Source organism: Diabrotica undecimpunctata, chromosome 8, assembly GCF_040954645.1.
Source record: "Diabrotica undecimpunctata isolate CICGRU chromosome 8, icDiaUnde3, whole genome shotgun sequence".
In the NCBI taxonomy this organism is placed as follows: Eukaryota; Metazoa; Arthropoda; class Insecta; order Coleoptera; family Chrysomelidae; genus Diabrotica; species Diabrotica undecimpunctata.
Window position 1 is genome coordinate 30,313,197 of NC_092810.1, and position 24,590 is coordinate 30,337,786.

The window sequence follows — 24,590 nt, forward strand, 5'->3', positions numbered from 1 at the left end:
TTAGAACAACAATAAGGGCATATATGCAGAGATTCATATAGTTCTTCTCAGTCTTCTATCAATCGTGATATATTGTAAAGCAAATGTTAATGTATTAACAAACTATGAAGTTGCTCAAGGACTTCAATAAATAAAGAAGGGCAAAGCAGTTGGACGAGATAATGTTCCGGCCGGATCGATCGTCCTTGTTATGTTGAACGTCATTATGTGGAAAATACTAAGATATTTGCAGAATTACAAGAGAACTATACGATCTGTACGCATTCAACAAAATTTGTGATTTAATCTGTACGGATTTTTGTGTTTTTTTACAAGTTTTGGTCTGTTTTCTCTATTTTTTTTTTCATTCTTTTCTATTTCACTCTTCATACATATTAAATCATTCATACTTTTATTTTCCACGTGTTTCTATCTCAAGCTCGGATCTAGGACAATTGCCCGAAATCAGTTTTCCGGAAGACAAAATCCCAGAAAGCAATTTCCCGAATGTAAATTCTCCGAAACACGAATGGACAATTGCCCGAATAGACAATTGGCAGAAAAACAATTGCCCGAAAAGAGAATTTACCGAAAACTATATTTAAATAGTTATTGCCTTACATGTATTTCCTATAAACTAATACGGTAACTTACGTGCTATTTAAATAGTTATTACTGCTTAGATTGTGTTCGATCTAGCTATCTCGTTAATTAATTTATTATTATAATATATTTGATCTTTATATGTATTTCCTATATACTAATACGATAAATTATGTGCTATTCCCCGCAAGAATTGAGGGCAATAATCCCTTGATGATGATGATGATGATGATAGTGTGTTTGGCATGGAAACTAGTCCTTTTGCCACAGATTTTTAAATGATTTATGTTATGTTCAATAATCCCTTGATAATTGCATTTTAATATTTTCTTTAACAAAGTGATTAAACTGATATCGAGCTTTCTAAATATTCTATTATTTGTTTCCTGTTCTTTTTGATAATAATATCTTAAAATAAATTATATTTTACCTGATCACTTGAAGTTGGGAAATCCCACTCTTAAAGTCTTTATAAGTATAAGTACACCCCATTATCAGAGATTACAATATGTGCATTTAGTCTTAATGCTAACCAAAACAACTACATTTCATTTAAATACCTTATACTTCATCGTTTCTTTACTTACTCGGTAAAGCGAAACGAGTGCGTTGTTCGCTCACGAGGCGGCGACTGTCACGGTATTCTTGAGCCAAGGGCACGGAGTGACGTTTCGTTGCGTTGTGCCGTTCGTCGGTTTCGTGGTTCCGATAAGGCTCGCCTTTCGGATACCTGGCTAGGGTTCGTGTGCTTCGTTTCGAGCGTCAACTTACCTCCAGCCTGATTCGAGGACACTGCCAGGCGGGGAGTTTGACTGGGGCGGTACATCTGTCAAAGAATAACGCAGGTATCCTAAGACCAGCTCAGCGAGGACAGAAACCTTGCGTAGAGCAAAAGGGCAAAAGCTGGCTTGATCCTAATGTTCAGTATGCATAGGGACTGCGAAAGCACGGTCTATCGAAGAGTTTTCAGCAAGAGGTGTCAGAAAAGTTACCACAGGGATAACTGGCTTGTGGCGGCCAAGCGTTCATAGCGAAGTCGCTTTTTGATCCTTCGATGTCGGCTCTTCCTATTGTAATATTTTTATTAATCTAATTTATTGTCTTTATTTATTATCAAAGGTTCTACATTTATAATACTTACAAGTTTATTAAAGTCTTTATTACGATATTCACTAATTTATTTCGCAATATTTATTTCCGGCTTACAATTTAAACTCGATATTCAAAACTAGAACTAGAACTAACTGTTTTCAACAAAATTTCCTCCTTAAAGATAAAATACAGTTAATCGAGAATCCCTTCGAATTCAAACGGCGACCCTCTCGAAAAGTCAGGTTGGCAAACAGGTTTTTCAGCTGAGCGGCGAAATTACTAGAATAGAATAGAATTAAAAATAATATGTTTACAGTTCTATGCGTCATAATATTTATCATAACACTATCATTGCGAAGCAGAATTCGCCAAGCGTTGGATTGTTCACCTATAGACAGGGAACGTGAGCTGGGTTTATACCGTCGTGAGACAGGTTAGTTTTACGCTACTGATGACTCGTCGTTGCGATAGTAATCCTGCTCAGTATGAGACGAACCGCATGTTCGGACATTTGGTTTACGCACTTACTCGAGCGGGTAATGGTGCGAAGCTACCATCCGTGGGATTATGCCTCAACGCCTCTAAGGCCGTATCCTTTCTAGTTAAAGGTGGCAACGATATCTCTTGAAGTTCCGAGAGTCGAAAATATAGGTAGCTACAAAATATCATGCAAGGAAAAATAGCAGGCAAACGCAGTCCATTACGAAGAAGAACCTCATGGTTGAAGAACTTCGAGATTGGTATGGTGTTGACACAAGCATGCTATTTAGGGTGGCAGTGAATAAAATTAAGATAGCTATGATGGTAACCAACGTTCTGAAAGGACATAGTACATGAAGAAGAAGAGAGTCGAAAGGCTCAAAACAATGTGACTTTACTAGGCAATCGTAGTTGACTACGATTCTCGCACGAGCCCTTATTTCCGTTGAGATTATCGATTTACGGTGGGATCGATCCTTGCCAGTAGACCAGATCTTTACACGGACGAACATGGGTATTATAATCTTTTCGATGTTTGAACTTGGAATTGTCTGTAGACGACTTACGTACCTGGCAGGGTGTTGTACCTGGCAGAGCAGTTTCCACGCTGCGATCTATTGAGACTCAGCCCTCAGCTTGGGGATTCGTCTTGTCGGTTAGACGAGACGCCTGATATTAAAAAATAAAGAAAGCCGTGTTCCGTTTACATACGAAAGTTTTCTATTGCGTTATTGTCACAACTCTGAGCTACGGTCACGATGCAAAATGGCTTTGGAGTGTGTGCTTAGTGAAAAGGGTAAGAGTAAATTATTGATCGACGGTTATCTTTACCAGAAAGATAAAGAAAAGCAAAACATTTATTGAAAATGTGATTACTACAAGACATTCAAGTGTAAAGCTCGTGTTATAACCTTACAAGATGCAGCAGTAAAAAGAAGTGGGGCACACAACCATATAGCGGATGTAAGGCGAGTGGAAAAAACAAAATTTTTCAATGGAATACGTGAAAACGCTACACAAACCCAAGATGGGCCACATCATATAATATCCATTGCATATGTTCAGCTTAGACAAGCTACAGCTGCCACGCTTCCAAAAGTGAGCAGCATTAAAAGAACAATAAAGCATGTACGAAGTAATCAGCAAGCCGCTCCGGCTTTACCACTTCATAGAAGAGAGATTGTTTTTCCAAGACATCATGGATGCTTTTTCCATTTCACTCAATGTCTCTTTAGAAGAATCCAGTCAGACGGTTTAAAAAGAAAATATGAAACTGATTTAGATTTTGCTTTAAAGCTCCGATTATTGGCGGCCTTAGCATTCGTTCCTACTGCAGACGTAGTGGAGGCATTTGTGGAGGGAAAAAATTTTTAAAAATAATAAATTTAAAAAATATTAAAAAGAAATAAAATAAACTGTAAAAAAAATCAAAAAAATTAAAAATCTCAAAAAAATGACAAATTGGATGTTTATTCCAAGTTCTAAACACGCCAGCGGTACGCTGCCAGTCCTAAGCCTCTGTAAAGTGTGAAGTGAACATGGAATACAAAATATATGTTATAATAATAAATTAATTAACGAGATAGCTAGGTCGAACACAATCTAAGCAGTAGTAACTATTTAAATAGCGCGTAAGCTACCGTATTAGTATATAGGAAATACATATGAAGTAATAACTATTTAAATATATTTTTCGGTCAAATCTCTTTTCGGGCAATTGTTTATCTGCTAATTGTCTATTCGGGCAATTATCTATTCAGGGAAATTGTTTTTCGGGAAACTGTTTTTAGGCAATTGTCTGGGACCCATCACATTCATTTTCTCGTTGAAATGTCTGTCTCTACAGCTCTAGATATATGATACGTCGGTTTCATTTTGCTATGTGCCACGTAGGTAAAGAAAATTCCAATTAGGTATGTTGAAATTTCGTCGCACAACTTTTATAAGTTAACAGTAATGTGGCAGATAATGTCTCCTGCAGACGGAGACGCTAGTGATGAATATTAAGAGGTAGTGGATCTTATACTAACCGTTTTAAAAATGTCGCCATTTGATTTGAGACTAAAGTGAATGATCGTCATCGTACATATGGAAGTGGTATATAGTACAGTCAAATATATTATTATTATTATTAGCAGTTGCAAAAATTTCGAAAAGCCTTTTTTTTATTAACATTACAATTAGTTTTAAGGAAACAAATAAATTTTAAATAATAATAAATTAAAGTTACATTCAAACTAAAAAATTTATTAAAAAATAAAACTGCATTACGGTTCCTCTATCTAGAAAACAAAGTACTATTCGTTGCAAGATAATTCGGACGGAATTCCTCAGATTAAGAGAATGGGCCGATATCAAGCACAAAATGACTACTCCCTTAATGCTGTAACGAATAGTCGCCCTTAGTCTTTCGTTACATCAGGTTCAATTTTAAATGCTATCCAAAGTTTAAAGGTACTTTACTAAATGATACAAAGTAGATGTAGCCAGGTACGTATTTCAATTATTTTGAGTTGTTAACGATTGGTAAATAAAATTTTAAGCATAATTTTGTGTACCTATTTAAATTTAATCAGTGTTGTACTTGGAATTCAGAATTACAAATTTCTAGGTACGTAAAGCCAGTGTTTATGAGAGATTAGAAAATTTATTGGAATTTTATTCATGTAAAAGGATAATGTTTACTTAATACCAAATTATCACTAAATGGGCTTCTGTGAGCAGAAAGTATATTTGAAAAGAACTTCATTTTTCTTTTGTCGTTCATTTAGAACAGAAGTCAGTGTAATAACTATAAATATGAGTGATATAGAAATGATTAGTGACGATGTTTTGTACATTCCTGCCACTATTTCAGGAAGTGAAGACGAGGCTGAACCTGAAAAACGTTCTGGTTATATTCATCTCACGCACAATGCAAAGCAAATTGTGCTTAACGTTTACAACGGTAAGTACTAGTTAAAAATACTTTTTAGTTAACCTTCCTAAAGCCGGGTGAATTTTAAAACTACCAGTACCAGGTGTATCTCATTAATCTTACAATTTTTTTAACTCTCTATTGTCTGTATACTTTGGTACCAATTCAACAAATTAAAAATCAAAGACAGAAGACAGTCACATTCAGAAACTCACCAAATAAACAGGTAATTTTAGCAGTTATCAGATATCAGACGTACTTAGGGCTAATTGCACTTTGCAAATTCTTAAGAGAGACAATCCCAACTAGAAAGTGATGCTTCGAAGTTCCCACTGTGTAATAGCAAGAATGGAATTTCAAAGATAAACACATTACAATCAACTGCTAATATGTAAAGAATACGACTGCACATCATGGCAACTAATTAGTACAGTCACTAGTAATCATTTTCCAAAACTTTCGTCTAAACTGATAAAATCAAATTTTTAGAACGTGAAAACACTCGATACCACGTGGGGCGAATTCTCGTCCCACATACATTTCCGTGAAATCCGACGAGAATATTTAATTTTCTGTTCGCGGTATTTTGGGTTTTACTACTTCTTTGTGCTCTTAATAATTCAACTCCCAATGTCCTAAACCGTCAAAGCGATTGATTAAACTTAATTACAGATATTAACAAAAACGTTAGACCTCTGGCGAGAATTTGCCCCACCCTGTATTAGGAAGGTTAATCATATTTACCGATTAATGAATTCATAAAAAACTCAGAATTCCGAGCAAAATCCCTTAAAAAGTAAAATTACATATTTTTTCTTAGGTCTTCTTTCGACGATGGTTAAATCAGAAGCGATCAAAAAGACGGTTTTTTTGACACAAGTGCCACGATCCACTGAGTACGAACTTATAAAAGACGGTCCAGTGTTGCGAAAAAAAAAAAAGAAAGAATTCTGGTGCCCATCGAGTATTACCGAATTTTCATTTATCAGCTATACGGGAAACACTATATCATATGTATTCAGTGAATAACTTACCAATAAATAAACTTTTGAGTGAATTACGAAACAAAGAAATAGTCCCTGAGTGTCATAAAACTACTTTTTGAGGTTTTAAAATCTAATGGTTTTATGTTTAAAACAGTGAATAAACGGCAGGCAATTACGGAATCCAGTCGTTTAATAAAGTGGAGGTTTAATTATTTGGAGAGTCTAAAGTATTTTAGGAGTGAAGGGAAGAACTTGTATTATTTTGATGAAACTTTGTTCCACACCCACGATATAGTTAAAAAATGGACCGATGGTAGTAAAAATTGTGTCACCAATGTTCCTCCCTCTAGAGGGAAGAGAATTTGTATTTTACATTGTGGGGAGAATCAGGATGGGTAGAAGAAGCTTTATTACTCTCTGCTAAGAGTGTAAATAATTGTCGCTTATACTAAAACAATTTTTAATTGAAGGTGATTACTTGGCAACATAGCACTTAACGAAGCTCGTAACGATAACTTTTCAACGAAATCATATTCCACATATCAATTTTGCAGAGGCGTACCAAAAAAATTTTTTATTTAAACACATAATTAGGTAAAAATTCAATCTAAGACCGATATAATTATTAAATTATCAAGTGTCTTTTGAGAGGTATCTTATAGTTGTCTAACAAAATAAAGTAAAATTTTATTGTTATTATAGAGTACCTAATGCAGTACTTCAAAAAACAGAAATCTTTGCAAAATACTTATTTTTTCATTAGACGAAACAATCTGAAACTTTAACAAACGATCTCGTCGTTGCACTTCATTCTCTATTTATAGAATTGCTGTCTGCTATAAACGTTATATTTGTTTTGTTTTAACTTGAAATACAAGTGATTGGGAATTCTGACGATTCTGATTATGATACTCCTCTGAACCACAGATAAAACGTCCAAAGAAAAAACCAGGCAAAAATAGTAAATCCAAATTTCTCTCAAGTTGTAACAACAGATATTCCTTCGTGTTCAGTAGTAATTCAATATCAGTCTGATTGATATTTAGACAATATAAAAGCCAACCATGAAAGTCATATATTGAAGTTTTTTCACTCTTTTTTGATAAAAAAGTAATTGAGAGCATTCTGTATTTTACAAATATTTATACATCGCAGAATAACCGTCACGATTTTGAAATGAATAACATAGATTAAAAAAAATTATTAGCATATATATATATATATATATATATATATATATATATATATATATATATATATATATATATATATATATATATATATATGTTATCTCGTTCACACTCTGCTTCAAGTTGATATGCATTGGTCAAATAATGAGGATAAAGAAGTGCATATTATAAAAGAAAGCATGAGCCGACATAGATTTATATTTATAATTTATAATAGTGAAGAAACCGCTACATCAGTGTCAAACTTAGTATATGGACGTCAATCTAAATTTGCTTTACTAGATGAAACCAGATTCGACAATATTGGCCACATTACAAAAAGAGACGATAGTGCAAGAATGTAGAATATGCAATTTAATTTACATTTAAGATACAATATGTTCCTTTACTAAAAATTGTACCGTTTCCTTGAAAATGCGAAAAAAAATCTTTTTGGTTGTAAATTAGTCTTAACTTATGCGTTTTTATTCCAATCTAATAAATTAATTGTCGAATTTCTCTTTGTATAGTGAGCGGTCGTTAATGGGTTAATACTATATAAAGAATAAACTTGCCTCAAATTTACTTTACTTACCTCAAAACTATTTTAAAGTTAATAATAAAGTCTATTTAATAAATATATTCCCAAGAAATAGAGCACACTACGCCTATGCACATATTTAATGTATAACGAATAAACTAAAATATCAAATTTCTCTCATTCCCATTCTTTTTAAGAACGTAAATATATATAGACCAGAAAAATATTGATAAGTTTACCGATGTTTCAAACTATTCAATGAACTTGTCTAACTATACGCTCGTGAATCGCACCAACTTATATTGTTACGGGAGCAAATTTTATGGGACTAACTTATTTTTCCCTTATTTACATGGGCGAATCATACACAATAAAAATGACCCCGGTAAGAATTTACTGCTGAAATTTTACATGGTTGCCGCTACCGTTTACTTCATTTTGTAGATTAGTCACCTTTAATTGAAAATTGTCCGACTATAGATTATCATCAAGATATGGACAGTACTTTGTTGGAAAATAGTTTGAACAGCAATTACTACCTAAATTAAAAAAGAAATAGCGTTATTATTTGGATATTGCTCCGTATCATTGTAGACTAAAGAGTAAAATTCTAAACACTAATTCAAACAAAGCTGAAATTCAAGAATTTTTATCAAAACATGAAATATATTTTATGGATTCTTGCACAAGAAAAACAACTTGTAGAATTATTAAAATTAGTTGAATGTGAAAAAAATTATGTTATCGACAGGCTAGCTAAGAATGATGGCCATAAAGTATTAAGATTACCTCCTTACTATTCTGTATCGAATCCAATAGAATTGTTGTGGTCTCAATTGAAAAGTAATGTGAGGAAAAATAATAATTTTTTTAAATCATTTTCGACTGTTGTAGATTTAATTAAGACCGAGTGTAATAATATTACAGCAGATAATTGGAAAAAATAAGAGCATGTCAAAAAACTAGAATAAAAATACTTACAGTTCCAAAACATTATAAATAGAGTAGTTATAGTTTTAAACGATAGCGATGATAGTGATACCGATTTAAATGTAGACGAGAGTTAAGTTTAATTTTTTTTTTCACTGTGTTAAATATATATTTTAATATAAAAGTATTACTTATATGTATTTTTCTTTTACTTTGTGGAATTGTCGTAATTTTGATAAAATGTATCAGTATATAAGTCCGACACTGTATACAAATATACCTAGATTAAATCCAAAATGTATAATAAATCCAAAATATCTTGCAACGAACAGTAGAGTAAAAATATTTGTTAATTACCTCAGAAGAAGGTTCCAGATAGAGGAAGTGTAATGTAAGATTTATGTTTTTTAATACATTTTTTTTATACCTAATATTCTTATAGTATTCTTCAACTTCAATCACTTTGGCGATTCTCTTCTGTCAGTCGTCTTTGGTAATATTTTAGATACTTCTTTTTTAATTACCTCAATTACCTTTTTGTCAAATTTAGGAAATGTATTTGCATGCTTTATACTTGATTTTAATTGTCCCCAAATTACCTCCATAGGATTGAACACACAAAAATAGGGGAAAGTCTCAATATAGGATGTCCATGCTTTTCGGAAATACTCTTTAGGGCGTATAATTTGTCAAATTGCTTCGTGTGTTGAACTTTATTAAGTTGTTTTTCTTTGTATAAAAATCTTTGAAATACCAATCATTTTTCATTAAAAAGGTTTACGGTTCAGCTTTGTGCCTTCCGAAGGCGGAAGAGCTAAATTAGTCAACAGCATTGAGATGTGGAAACCCGCGTGATTACTACCACATTAAAGATCCGCATGGATATTCTTAGTAAAAATCATAATAGACCCCACTAATCGATAATTTACTTAATGATCATGGAGTTCGGAATCCAATATCTGGCATGGGAGGACAATCAGATTTAGATGACAGGGCCTCTCATGTCGTCATAAAGATAAATCCCTGTCAAACAAATAAGATTAACTCTATAGTAGTGTTGCCCAAAATCGGTCTTGGTCTTGCAGTCTTAGTCTTGTTCTTGCGTTTTCGCAAGACCAAGACCGCCTAATTTTAGCAAGACCAAGACCAAGACTGACCGTGCAAGATTTACGCAAGAACAAGATTGAGCCTGCGAGACTCTTGCGTCTTGCAGTTAGGACGGGGTGTCGTTTTAGCGAGTATTGTAGTTCGGGTATATGCTTAAAGACTCTATGAGACGAAAAAAAATATGTAATACAAATTTGAAAAACTGGACTTTGACGCGCATTACGAACAATACCATAAACATACATCAAAATCATCAATCAAAATATTCATTAAAAACAACACATTTGACACGTGCTCAGAGGTCATAATTACAATGTAAAAATAAAATATTTTGTACATTCTTTTCCAGCATACGACTTCTTCGCTCTGAAATTAATTGTCCAGATTTTTAGAGTAGCTGCCCCGTAATCATAAAATAATCTTGCATTGCTACGCCGACAGTAATATCGTATCGAAATTTCTAAAAATTTGTCACCTTAGCTAATAAAAAATATAACACTTATTATTACGGACACCCACTTAATAATTCAATTTTTTTCCCATTATAATTTAGTTAGGAGGAATCTAAATATACAAATCTTATCGGCCTAAGACTAAACATTGTTTCTGCTGAGTGTGCGATGAGATCATTCGGTTAAACCAAATTTGCTGAAAGAGCGCGACTAAAAGTTTATTAATAACAGATAAGTAATGTCGTTTACAGTGTAAACAAAATACCGAAATATTTAGAATAACGAAGTAACGATATATAATTCTCGGTTTGTTATTAGATACTTATTGTATTGAATAGTAACGGACATTTATAGTAGTAAAATAGTTACTTTTTCGACATCACTAAACTTCATTTGACAATTCATGCATCCCAAATTGCTTTGTTTAAATTGTGCCTACATAGAAAGGTTAAAATGAAAATGAAAAACAGAAACACTTCAGGTTTAAGGAAGCATCTAATATCTTTTCACAAAAAAGAATTACAAATATTTATTCCTGAAAAACTAAAATTCTGGTTCCTAAAAAATGTTCCTACTACTGTATTTTGGTAAATTAATGTATTTATTAAGTAGATATCTCCTTAATTTAAAATAACTTCTTTTGATTATCATTGCTTTCTTACCTATTCTTTATTTTTTCAAGTTAGTTTTTTATATAAAAGTAGAGCTAAGATTGTTAATAACATTTATGTTGCTTTAATAAGTGGATTATAGTTTGTTATCTTATCACCTAAATAATATGTGCTCTTAATACTTGTATGTGGATTTTTGCCACGTACCAATCTTTTTTAAGATTTCCATTTCATATATGGTGGAGGTCCATCAATGAAAATGTTCTTTAAAATACAGTCAAGTTTATGTCATTAATTTGGTTTTTTGTGTTTTAACCATGTTTGATTGACTTTCGTGGGGCATGGTAGATAGCTAGGTTAGTTAGAGCATAGGCACGGATCGCTTAGATCGTGGCTTCAAACTCCTCTAGTAACGTTTAATAAATAGCAATAGGCTAATGGGTAACTGCAAGACTCTTGCTGCAAGACCAAGACCAAGACCGGGAGTGCAATACCAAGACCAAGACTGTCTAAGTCTCGTCTTGTTCTTGCATTTGGGCAACACTACTCTATAGCCTTGAAAATTGGAACATGGAATAAGTTTATACCAATCTGGCAAACTAGATAACACTGTGTCGTCGGAAATGTGCAAAATGAAGATTAACATTTAACATACTGGAGCTTAGCGATATACAATGGCCTGAATCAGGAAAATATAACACCAGAAATGGAACAATGTATTATTCCAGTAACAACAACTCCAATCACAGGCAGGCAGTTGGCATTATAGTTGATAAGAATTCTCAAAAAGCTGTTTGTAATTTTGTTCCCTACTCTTTTTTCTTCTGTACTCTTCTCTAATTTTCTTCCCTACTCCCAAATATATGCACCCACTGCAGACACCACAGAGAACCTCTATGAGCAAATTGGCAATGGCTTAAAGCTGACTAAAAGACATTATATAAATATTATATTGGGAGATTTAAACGCTAAAGTGGGCCAAGGAGAAGTGGAGAATTGTGTGGGACGATATGGTCTCGGAGAGAGGAACGAACGTGGCGATCGGCTTGTTGATTTCTGTATTAATGAGGAACTCATAATTGCAAATACTTTGTTCAAAATTGCTAAACATAGATTATACACATGGAGGTCACCAGCTGACAATAACAAAATAGTCGGAAATCAAATAGATTATATTATCGTCAACAGAAGATCTAAAAATTCTATATCATCCAAAACTTCAAGAGAGGACATATTCTCCTATCACAATCCGGTTGTTTTGTCGATAAGAGTGAATTTAAAGAATACACACGTCTAAACATTCTATTTCTTTGGGTATTGTGTTTTCACAGCAATACTCAAATGTTTTTTTGTCTAGATAAACTTGTACAGAAAGTTAAGGAGCACATTGAGAGCTTTCCGAATATGGAATCACAATATTGTCGGAAAAGTTCAAATAGGTTATATTTGGATCCCAACTTGTCAATCAGCAAAATGTTTGTGCTATATATGGAACCGTGTATAAGTCGAGATATCACCGTGAACCGTGAAGTTACTTATCGTAGAATATTTGGAAAACATTTTAAAATGTCATTTTTTAATCCCAAGAAAGACCGGTATGAAATTTGTAACCAGTAAAAGAACAAAACTATTAATGAAGAACATTATAAGCAACATCTACAAAGAAGGGAGGCAATGAGGCAATGAGGCAAAAAAATCTGACAAACTTAGAGCAGCTGAAGAAAAAACATTTTTAAGTGCTTCATTCCATTTACAAAGTATAAAGCCATCCTCAGATGTGTCACAAATATATTATTCTCTTAAAGTGTGTGCTTACAACTTTACAATATATGAAGCGGCACCTCCGAAATTGGAACAGCATTGATCAAGTGGATAAAAACTCTGCCAAAAGACATCACAAAGATCAGTTTATATTCTGACACTTGCAGCGGCCAAAACCGTAATCAGTTCATTGCCGCATTATTTTTGTATGTTGTAATACATACCCACATTTGATTTTGCAGCATAATTTTATGGAAAAAGGACATTCGTACATGGAAGTAGACTCAATGCACAGTGCCATTGAGTCTGCCAAAAAAAATGTTACCATTTTTACCATGAATGATCTGTTAAGTTAGCCCGTTCTACAAGACGCAACAAAAAGAGCAGTGCCTACAGAGTTCAAGAATTACGGTATTCCGTATTATATTATGGTAATCCTAACTATAAGACTCTTAGAGTATATGGCAAAGGAAGACCAGCTGTTATTCTAAAGAACATTCCAATGTTATACAATGAGCTATTGTCTATACCAGAGGAAAAGAAAAACAGCCTCCTTCAATTGTGTAGAAACAAAATTATTCCGCCAAAGTTCCATGAGTGGTATAACTCTGTTCCAGTACAGTAGATAATAGAAAAAGGTACCGGAACCAGCTTCTTCCGAAAGCGACGACACAGAAACTGATTAGATTTTAATTTTGTTTTATGTACCAAGTACATTTTTTTATAATTATTCAAAGTCCCAAATGTTTAAATATGGTGGTTAGAAACTGACGTTTTTAATAAACAGGATATCAAAATTGCAGTCATATAAAGCTTATATCCGATTTTATATAAAACTTTTAGCTTAAACTTTAAATTTCTTGAAAACAGTAATTTTTGACTTGGTCAGTTTCTGCAGTATGCCGACGATATAATCGTTTAAAAAATAATAGTTACATGATTACTTCATGTAGGTATTGTTGGGGCAATATTAATTTCCATTCTACAATAAAGTGTAGTGGATTTAAATATTATGTTACACTCATGTATCTGACTAATATTTTAGAAGGAATGATGTAACAGAAATTTTGCAACACTATTTAAAAGTTAGACTCGCTACTGACGCTACTCCAATATGCGTGGATTGTGTCTCACTCTTATTCAAACAATCAAGTGTTATCTTTATTCCACAAAATATTATTCTACTGAATAACATATACAGTAGTCGAAAAATATATATAACAACATAGCTGTTGAGATAATCCACAAGCTCTAGCCAATGAACTGGCCAGACTCTACACTTTCATACAAGGACAGTATGCTGTACTTGGTGCGTTATTTGTGAAACATTTGTCAATATGTTGAAGAAAATTCCTGGAAAAATTTATGACGTTACATTAAGAATTTTGGCGAGCACAGTTACCAAACGCTTGCAAGCTAGAATGATTCAACTAATATCAACTGGACCGTTGGACTCTTCTTCGTTGGCACAATAACTAATAGATATCTAAAAAATGTGCCAATATTGTCCACACTCCACTTCAGTTCAGTTTTTGGATAATCAGAATTTGTACTTTTTTTAAATAAAATAATCCCAATTTAATCACAAGCAATCATAAAGTAGGTCCCCCCTAGTAGTTACAATAAATGTCCAATAATAGCAGCTAATAGGTCACAGGAATTTTTACTTACTCCATAATGTTCACTAAAATCAAACTTGTTTGAATTCAGTGGCTGCTAGTAACTTCTCTCATCACTTACAGCTTCCCATCATACAGAGTAATGTAATGTAATATACAGAACATAATGACGAACACAACAGTTGTTAAACTAGCAAGGGACAAGTCAGTATGTGGTCGCGCAAGTTATGAGGAGTGACAATCTTCCATAGAAGCAACAACCATCCAATAAAAAAGAAGAACTTTATTTATAAGGAAGATCTGAATCAAAATAAGATGTATTTCAGCACTATGATATATAAAGCCTCCCCCTAGGAGCATAGAAAATCACAATACCAATTAAGACCAACTGGGAAAATCCTGGGGGTGACACGAAGGCTCTAAGTAGAATAGACACTCGAAAAATATAACTGTGTGAAAGACAGTTATGATCATTTGATGTCTGCCATTATTGCAGATGAAACTTCAGGAAGAAATAATTCAACTGCAGCCTATAAACCCCATGAAAACAAAATACTTCCATAAGTTATTTTTCAAGAATATGCATTTGAAAGAAATGGAAAGTGGTGCAACAATACAAATGATTTGAAAAATAAATTGAATTAAAAAACATCCCCATTTATGGATCTACAATTTGAATAACAAATTATGTAGGTATTGTTTGACAGGTAAACTAAATACCCCCACAATTATATACAAGAAATATATAAAAGACTTATAATATATAGTAGACTGTAAGAAGTGTAAATAGAATTATTTATAACTAAAATTTATGAAATCCTGAACTTCAAGAACAAGAAACTCTTCAAAACACTGAAATATCACTCAAGACGTTGTATTGAATAGTTGTGTATTAAAACCAATACATGAATTGTATATAGTTGAAGATATGTACATATAGCATGATTTAAAAGAACCCCGAGAAAGATAAATATTATGTTCATAAAGTTAGGAAATACTCAAAACTCCAAAAACTATAAAGCAAAACAAAAATTGGGACCCGGCACCTGATCCTGTCTAAGATTGTAAATACTTTTTATACAGACTGGTAATTTGTTTCAAATTATTTTCCATTGTTCAGAAATGATTGTGACTAGTTGAGAAATGAAAGAAATAAAACAGATTATTCTTATTAATGTTTTTATTGAACACTTTGTTAACATAATACTGTTCTCAGATTTGAATTTAACTGAAAAATTTTAAAACACAAAGCCTTTGGTACACATATTAACAAAATTATTTGCAGAGTTATTTTTAATTCGAGATTTTTTGTATCATTACACCACTTAAGACCTTTAATTTCTTTCAAATGCTAGTTTTACATACAATCTGATGCCAATACGCAAAAAAAAATGATACTCTTATGGCTGTTCATTTTTATATTAAAACACTGATTAATCAAAATATAAGATTTTTACATTTTCAATACATAGAAGCCAATGATTATAAATCAAACACCTCCAGATGGTTCTTTCTAAAATAATCATTTCTCACGCAATGACAGACGAAAAAAAGTAACTCAGCAAAATTATTAAGGAAAGTGAGTATATAAATAAAAAAAACAATATGTCAAAATCTAAATCACTAAATATGGATATTAGACTATTGGTACAGAAAAAATGAAGTGGACATTTGTGAAAAAAATAAAAAATACAAGAATAATACAGATGTGATGTACACACAAAACATGACATTTAGGTATGTTTCAACAAATTTTTGACAGAAAGTTAATTTTGGTGAGCAAAGATCCCTTAAAATAAAAACATAAAAGTCAATGAAAATACTGTACAGTAAGAACTGCCTTGTTAAGTGTCTTTGTCTATCATGTAAGTTGTGAATATGGGATCATTTTGCAAATGACAATAATAGTAGGCAATAAAAGTTGAAACACATACTTTTAAGACGGTAACAATCATCATTAGTGGTTGCTTGTCAGTAGATAAGAGATGTGTACGGCATCAGTTACAGTTATTCTTTACTAATTTTAACAAACATACCAATAATTGAAAAAACAGAATAAAAAATAAACCTAGAATAGTTTAGTCCAAAAGTTCATTACCCTCATCTTCGTTTTCTTCTTCAACATTCTTTTTTGATTTTGCACCCCTCTTGGATTTCTTTTCAGCTGATTTGGAATCACCATTAGCTTCAGCTGCTGGCTTCTTCGACTTCTTACTAGGTACATCAGCTTCAGAAGAATCAGCAGCTACTTTCTTTGTTTTCTTTGTGGATTTTTCAGCAGCTCCCTTTTTTGTTTTCTTCACAGGTTTGGGCTCTTCTTCTGATAGTTCATCAGCTTCCTCTGGTTCTGCAACTTCTTCTGGAACAGGAGATTCTTCTTTTTTTGCTGCCTTCTTCTTGCCACGTTTAGGTTTATTAGCTTTGGCTTCCTTGGTTGCAGTTTCATTGTATTCTGGAACTGCACAATAATTGCATGATCAACAGTGTATTAATAAAAAATGTGAAAGTAAAATTATTTAAACAAACATTTTATGAAAGAGTGATTTAACTTGATTTTATGAAAGAGGCAGATACCAAAGACATGTTCTACCTAATCTGTGTTCATAGGTATATGAACACAACAAAGATGAGAAAACAATATGATGAACTAACAAGAATAAATAGCTAAGAAGACTAAAGATATGATAAAAAGATTAACAAATAAAAACCCTTGAAAGAATTGAGAAAAATGAGTAAAGAAAGACTAGTCAAACTGATACTAATAACAAAAAAATAGAACATTATTTCATAAATTATCACACACCAATTGTATATAATATTTGCAGTTTACCTGTTTTCTTTGCCCTTCCAGAACGTTTTGGTAGTTCAGGAACTTCATCCTGGATGTCGTCATCTACATTTCCATTAGCTTCTTCTACCTTCTCTTCTTTAGCTTTCCTTCCTCTCTTCTGTTTAACTGTAAATTAAAACCATGTAAAATCTTTGGAATAGAACTAACAGCTGGTTGAAACTGAATTGAAACTTATCAGTAATGAAAATGCCGGCATTCAAGCATCAAAAATTTGAGGTTACGCGCGCCAAGCCCAAGGAGGTTGGCTTGGCGCCCAACCGATATTATATGAAATAAATATGAACTGAAAGCGTACTATTACTTTATACATAATCTTGAGAGATATGATCACTACAAAAATAAAACTAGGTGTGGGATGATATTTCATAAAACAGTACAAATATATTTTGCTTAAATTTTTTGGTTAATAATATAAGATAGGCTCCTACAAGAACAAATGCAGTTAATATGCGTCTCTAAAAATATGAAATTTATCGAAATGCGATAAAAATGTATCTTCACTCACCAGGCTCGGCTTCTGAAGTAGCTGCAGCGTCTACTTCCGCTTTGACTACTTTCCTTTTAGGTGGCATGTTAATAAATAAAGTTCTGTTGCAAGTTTTACCTTTACCAAAAAAAGAAACTAAAGTCGGCTGAAATGCGCGAACAAGAAAACACCCTCGATGAAATGAAAAAATACGAGAGGCATAAACGTTATAAACAATGAGCCTGCCAACTATCATATGCTTTTACCGGGAAAATATCAGTTTGGCAAACTTAACCGTTATAAGGTCCTTTTCACATGAGATTGTCGAAATTCAAGCAACCAATTAAACAGTGTTGTATAGGATTCACGTTCATGATTAATTGGTTATCGTTATATATAGTGAGATTACTTAATTTGTGTTTAATTTCTTTTGCACTTATCTTCGGTATAGCAGTTACCATGGAAATTATTGTATAGTTCTTTTAAATTCTTCTTTGTTCCATTTTTTTTATTAGTTTTGCTTTATTTACGACCAATTAAGACTTTAGATCATTGATCGCTTTTTAAATAATTGAGATTATGAGTAAATCTGTGGTTAATAGTTCATAAAAATTACAAAAAGAAGTTGATTAACGTTTTACGTCTTTCATTTCTTACCTGATTCCAAAATCTGTATTTATTTCTTATATTTAGCCATTCCTTCTTGTCCTAATGTGTATATGGAATTTTTAGCTGTATTACTGAAGTGTTCACGAAGTAGTTTACAAAGTGAATGTTTGCTTAATGTATTTAATAAGTAATATTTATTAGTAGTGGATTTGATAATTCTGTCTACGATGTTTGGGAGGTGAACTGACCGTTTAAGCCGGTCTCAGGCCCAGAAAATGGGCATGGATGAGTAACATCTCTTTTAAAAATCCAGGGTTCAGCTGGCCCGGTTGATACCACTTTCTAAGGGCTCCTTATCTAAACATATCTAGGCTATTAACAAGAATATTCAACTAGGTTAAAATCCCGACCACCAGGCTTTTAGGCGTATTACGCATTAGCTTATCCAGAATAGGCGGTGCAAACAGCGTCTGTTTTCATGTTAGAGGCGCTAGCTGAACCCTAAACGGTAAAGGTAACGGAAAACCACACTGTAAACTCTTTCCCAGATTGCTACGGCGAGTAAAATAAAAATCACGGCCTATAGTCCTGGGCAGCCCCTGGCCCCTGGTGGTCAAGGGGTACTACAAATGAAGCAAATAAATGAAGTAGAAATTTTCGTCACATCGGAAATCGAGAAATATGTCCTTAAAAACGCACGAGGAACGGCTAAAATGGATAGAGAAAAACAAAAGCAAAGAAAATTTACTATTTCATAAGTCAACAAAAAGAAATGTGAATCGAAAGTGTTAAGAAAACCCAGAAATAAAGAAGAACATATTGAAAACAAAGAGAAATACAACAAAAATACGAGCGGCTAAAAAAAAGTGGATGTCGGATAAATGTTCGGAAATGGAAGAATTAGAAAAGAAGCAAGAAGCATGACTTGTTCATCGATGTTTGTTCAACATGCTCAAGAATGTTGGTGAAGTTTGTGGCATGTATAAATGAGAACACAACTAATATTCCAGTACATAATGCATGAAAAGCTATCATTGATGAATAAGAACGTCATTTATTTAAATCTAAGAATGTTAGAGATTCTAAACACAACAAAATTTTTTAACTTACATATTATAATTACAACAATCTCTCGGTAGATGGCAGGGTACGAAAATATATATCTGTAATGTTGGTTGCGTATAAAAAGTTAAAAATTACTGTAGGTATTTAAAATTCTCACACATTTATGGACACAGTTTTACCAAAGAATATAGACGCTTTTACCAAAGAATATATAAGCGTCTATATTCTTTGGTTTTACATTAGCAAAAACTCTGCTACTAATAACAATACTGAGTCCTTAAAACGTATTTCCAAAGCCGCAGATTCGTTCTTGACGTTTACTCAATACTTATTAATTGGGATAAAGATGGAGACAAGAACTATCATCTCTTGATAATCTTATCATTACTGGAGATTTTAATTTTCCAGAGATCACCTGGCCAATAACTTCGTTATCTGACGTCGAAAACGCTCATAATTTATTTAAAAGCTTTGTAGTAAATTCGAACCTGATACAACTCATTACAGAACCTACTAGATTTAGAAATAATAACCAACCTTCTACTTTAGATCTAGTGCTTATTAATGACGAACAGCTGATTTCATCTCTCGAAGTCAGTTCTCCTATAGGAAAGTCAGATCATGCAGTTATAACGGCTCACATCCAATTCAATCAAATACTACCCCGCAAAAATGATATTGTAACATATGCAACTACCGACTTTTTGGAAGTTGACACTGAACTCTCTTAAATCAACTGGCATTTATTTTTTGCAGACTTAAACGACCCCTCATTAATGTGGATTGCATTTCTCGATAAAGTCCACAATATAACTTCTACAAACTCCACCTTCCGTAAGACTTATACACACAACCTTAAACCCTGGATAAACCGAACAGCAATTAAACAAATTAATCACAAATGACATCTATGGCGGAAATTTTAACACACTGGGCTTTTTAATGATTTCCAAAGCCACCGCAGATTTTCAAATAACTTAAAAACATCTCTAAAAACTCTAAGACAAAATTTTGAAGCAAATGTTATTGAAAGTGGTAACATTAAAAAAGTCTACAAATACATATGTTCCTCCATGACGTCTAAAGTTTCTATTCCTCTACTTCAAAAACCCAATCAGACTTTATGCTCTTCTGACAAAGAATCTTCCGAAACTCTTTCTTTAGCATTTTCACAGGTTTTTACTAAAGAATCGAATGATGGCTCTACCTGCTATTAACTGTAATCGTGTCGGCATATCCTTACAGCAAGTTGAATTCACAATGGATCATGTCAAACAATACTTCATTAAACTTCGCACAGCCGCTTCACGTTAATTATGCAAACTTCTGTCATCCAGAACTCCTTACCCCCTAGTTGGAAATTAGCTTCCGCCACCCCTATTTTTAAAAAAGGCAACAAACTCGACCCCAACAATTATCGTCCGATTACCTTGCTGCCAGTAGTTGCCAAAATTATGGAAGCCATTATTTCCGAGGAGATGACCAAATTCCTTCTCCAGGAACATGTTATTCCAACACAACAACATGGATTTGTCTCTGGTCGCTCTAATCTCCTACATTGTGTTAACGACTGGACGTCATCCCTTAACAGTTCGCAGCCGGTTGACGTTGTTTATCTAGATTTCTCTAAAGGCTTTGACCATGTACCTAAGCGCAGACTTCTACATAAGCTAGAACATTTCGGAGTTCGCGGTACTTTACTTCGTTGGATAGATGATTTTCTGACAGATCGATATTACAAAGTTAGAGTTGGCGAATCTTTCTCACAGGACAGGTTAGTGGAAAGTGGAGTGCCTCAGGGTTCTGTCCTTGGACCTCTGCTTTTTACGGTTTATACCAGTGATATTCCTTATCATGTATCAAGTAAAATATCGTTCTACGCTGATGACACAAAAATATATGTCAATCCAATCACAAACCAGCTAACCCTCCAAATGGACTTGGACTCTATTGGTGTTCCCAGTGGTTACTACCCTTAAATGCGGAAAAATGTGTAATGCTTCGAATTGGTAAAAATAACCCACTTGTGCCGTACTTTGTTAACGGGCAGCCGTTAGATTCTGTGTTTTCGTATAACGACCTTGGTGTTATCGCAAACAGCAGCCTAACTTGGTCCGACCATATTACATCTATTTGTAAACGTGCGAACTCCAGACTGTATCTTATTCGGAGGTGTTTTTCGAGAGTTTCAATGCAATCATTCTGTAAACTTTACACTTTCTACGTAAGACCCATACTTGAATACGCTGGACCAACGTGGTATTCTGATTTGGTTCGAGACAAGACTTTGATGGAAAACGTTCAAAGAAAAGCCACTCGAATTCCTTTGGGACCGGGAAGACCTTCTTATGCAGAAAGACTTAGTATGGCTAACCTAACTTCCTTTGAACTTCGCCGACAACGTGGAGACTTAACTACAACATTTAAAATACTAAAATTAAATTTTGGAAATCTCGATGAAATGTTTACCATAAATCAAAATGAACGCCTCAGAGATCTTCAGTTTAAAGTAAAGAAAGAAAATTTTTCTACAAGATCAAGACAGAACTTTCTACCAAATAGACTTTTTGAGTGCTGGAATAACCTTAATGATAACATTGTCTCTGCTCCCTCTACCAACTCGTTTAAAAACAGACTTGACCGTTTTATATTATAGTTAAAATGTTGTTTTTCTGTTAAACCAAAAATTGTAATTTTCTTTCTTTTTTTTTGTAATTTTGTTATTTACTAGAAGTTAATGAAATTTCTTTGTTTTTGGGCATAATAGGGACCTGTTCCTTTGTCCTCGCTTATGTATAATAATAATATTAATAAATAATAAAGTTTTCTACGTACAGAAAACCCTGATAGGACAATTTTGTAGGATAAAGAAGAAAAAATCCTAATGTACCTTCTTTATCTCTCCAGTAACAATCTTTGCAGCATATCTTCATAAAATTGTGAAGGTTATTGGGTAAAAATTTTCAATTATCATCGTCATTATCGTCCAGCCTTCATTTATCACGTCCACTGCAGGCCATAGGCCTCCCTTAAACTTCTTCATTCTTTGTGATTTTGTGCTCTTTGTTGCAAATTTTTGGTGATACGCCTGATGTCCTCAGCCCAAAGTGTAGGTGGTCTTCCTCTACTACGTTTGTCTGCTCTTGGCCTCCATTTTGTGATTTTGCTTGTCCATCGTGAGTCATACATTCTCGCTACATGGTCTGACCAGTTCCATTTCAGTTCCGCTATGCGTTCCACAACATCAGCAATACTCGTCCTTCTTCGCAGATCTTCGTTTCTTATTCGGTACCGCTACGTCACTCCCAGCCCCAGCAGAGATCGTTCCAAGGTTGTGTATACTGTAGTTCCAATTTCGAAGACAAAGTCTTGGTTAGAGTCATATTTTCTGCCCCGTAGGTCATGACCAGTAATACGCATTGGTGAAATACTTTTCTTTTGAGGCTAATTGGTATGTTGGCCCTAAATGTGTCTCGTAGTTTTCCAAACGCTGTCCAAAAGTAATTCGTCTTTGGATTTCGCATGTTTGGTTATCCCTGCTGATTCTTATTTCATGACCCAAATACGTATATTTCTCCACCAGTTCTACCACTTTGTTTTGAATAGTTAAATGGTTATTGGGAACTTATTTGTCATAAACTTAGTTTTGGTCAAGTTCATTCTGAAGCCCACCTTCGAACATGCAAAGTCCAATTTATTTAACATATCTGTGGCTTCTCCTAAATTATCTGTGATAAGTACAATGTCATCTGCGAAACGGAGATGGTTAAGCTTTTCGACGTCTGTTGTTACTCTTCTGTGGTCACAATTTACCATTTTAAAGGCATACTGTAATACCGTTATGAATCATTTCGGTGACAATGTATCTCCTTGCCTTATCCCACGTTTTATTTTTATTGGTAGGGTTTTATCGTGTATCTTAACAGTCATAGTGGCATTTTTGTAAATATTGTAAATAAGTTCACTATACCTATGGTCAATCCTGCTGTCATTCATTGCTTCTATAAGGCTATATATTTCGATCGTGTCGAACGCTTTATGAAAATCTATGAAAGTGAGTACAAGAGGTTTGTTGTATTCTATAGATTTTTCAATGAGCGTCTTTACTGTATGGAGGTGATCATTGGTACCATAATTTGATCTGAATCCTACCTGATCTCTCGGTCGGTAGAAATCAAATTTTTTCTCCAATCTTGATGTCACTAACCTAGTGAAGAGCTTGTATATGTGGTTCAACAGGCTAATAGGTCTATAATTTTCTAGGTCCGTTCTATCTTCTTTTTTATGCAAAAGGATGGTTATAGCATTGTTCCATTCTGTATGCACCTCTCTTTGGTGCAAACATAGAATTAATAGTTTCCTTAATTTATTTAATACAATATCTCTCCATTTACGATAGCTTCTATTACAATTCCATCCTCGCCTGGGGCTTTGTTATTTCTCATTTTTCTTAACGCTTGTCGAATCTCATTTACCTTTATTTCTGGGCTTAGTTCGGAACCTTGATTTATGATCTTCTTTGTAAGTAAACTCTTCGAGGACCTGTATTAACTCGTGTCTACGTGATATTATTTCATTTTGCTTGTTTCTTAATTTATGAATTTTGCATTTCCCATTCGTTAGCTTTCTACGTAGAACTTTTAGGCTGTTATTTTCTCGTATAGTACATTTAATATTATCGGTTTTAAATTTCCTTAAATCCCTCCTGATTGCCTACGAATTTTCCAATAATAAAACACAGACTATCGGTAATTTAAAACTTTAATGCTTCAATTTTAAATAGATACAATTAATAAATCTATACACGCTTAGACTTTAAAGACATTAACATCACATCTACAATTCCGAAACGACAACGACCGCCCTTAGGTCATTGGCGCAGCTTCGCTAAAATACGGCGCCGACGACTTGTCCAGCAACGTGTGACAGACGTCGCATACCTTAGAAGGGCGACTGTTCGGACCGGAGAGCACCGTTCGCGCCAGACAGTTCTGGCAGAATATCTGACCGCAGTGTCGACAGTGTTGTTTGCGCCTCGACGAGGAAAAACCCTGGCGGCAGTTCGGACATTCGTCTACGTCTTCGTCATGCTGCCACCGCACTTCCGTGTCTGATTCTCGAATTTTTTCTAACTGGACCTGCAAAAAAACAGTGGAATTAGTTTAAATTTTCATACAGTTACCAGAGAGCGGCGTATGCATAGTACGTTTTGTCTGAGATGGTCGCATCGAGAATCATATGACTGGAGATGATTTTAAACATCTACTATTCACAAAGCAGCTGCTTATCATGTATGGCTCCACATGCTTCCCTCCGACAATTGAAGACCACAGGGAAAGAACTTGATAAGTT

General features: G+C 33.8%; 2 protein-coding genes across 2 annotated transcripts in view; both read right to left on the reverse strand.

Annotated features, from left to right (window-relative positions):
- Nucleotides 1-15,409: 15,409 nt before the first annotated feature.
- On the reverse strand, nt 15,410-17,836 carry LOC140447366 (uncharacterized). The gene is made up of 3 exons (XM_072539973.1): nt 17,604-17,836; nt 17,078-17,203; nt 15,410-16,705 (listed from the first exon to the last, which is right to left on the reverse strand). The coding sequence occupies exons 1-3, from the start codon at nt 17,818-17,820 to the stop codon at nt 16,326-16,328; spliced, it is 723 nt and encodes a 240-aa protein (XP_072396074.1). The 5' UTR covers nt 17,821-17,836; the 3' UTR covers nt 15,410-16,325.
- A 6,145-nt stretch (nt 17,837-23,981) lies between these two features.
- Nucleotides 23,982-24,590, reverse strand: part of LOC140448752 (rab GTPase-binding effector protein 1-like) — a 35,356-nt gene continuing 34,747 nt past the window's right edge. Inside the window, exon 10 of the mRNA XM_072541866.1 lies at nt 23,982-24,376. Within this exon, the coding sequence (XP_072397967.1) occupies nt 24,104-24,376 (273 nt within the window). The 3' untranslated portion in view covers nt 23,982-24,103. The remainder of the gene's footprint in view (nt 24,377-24,590) is intronic.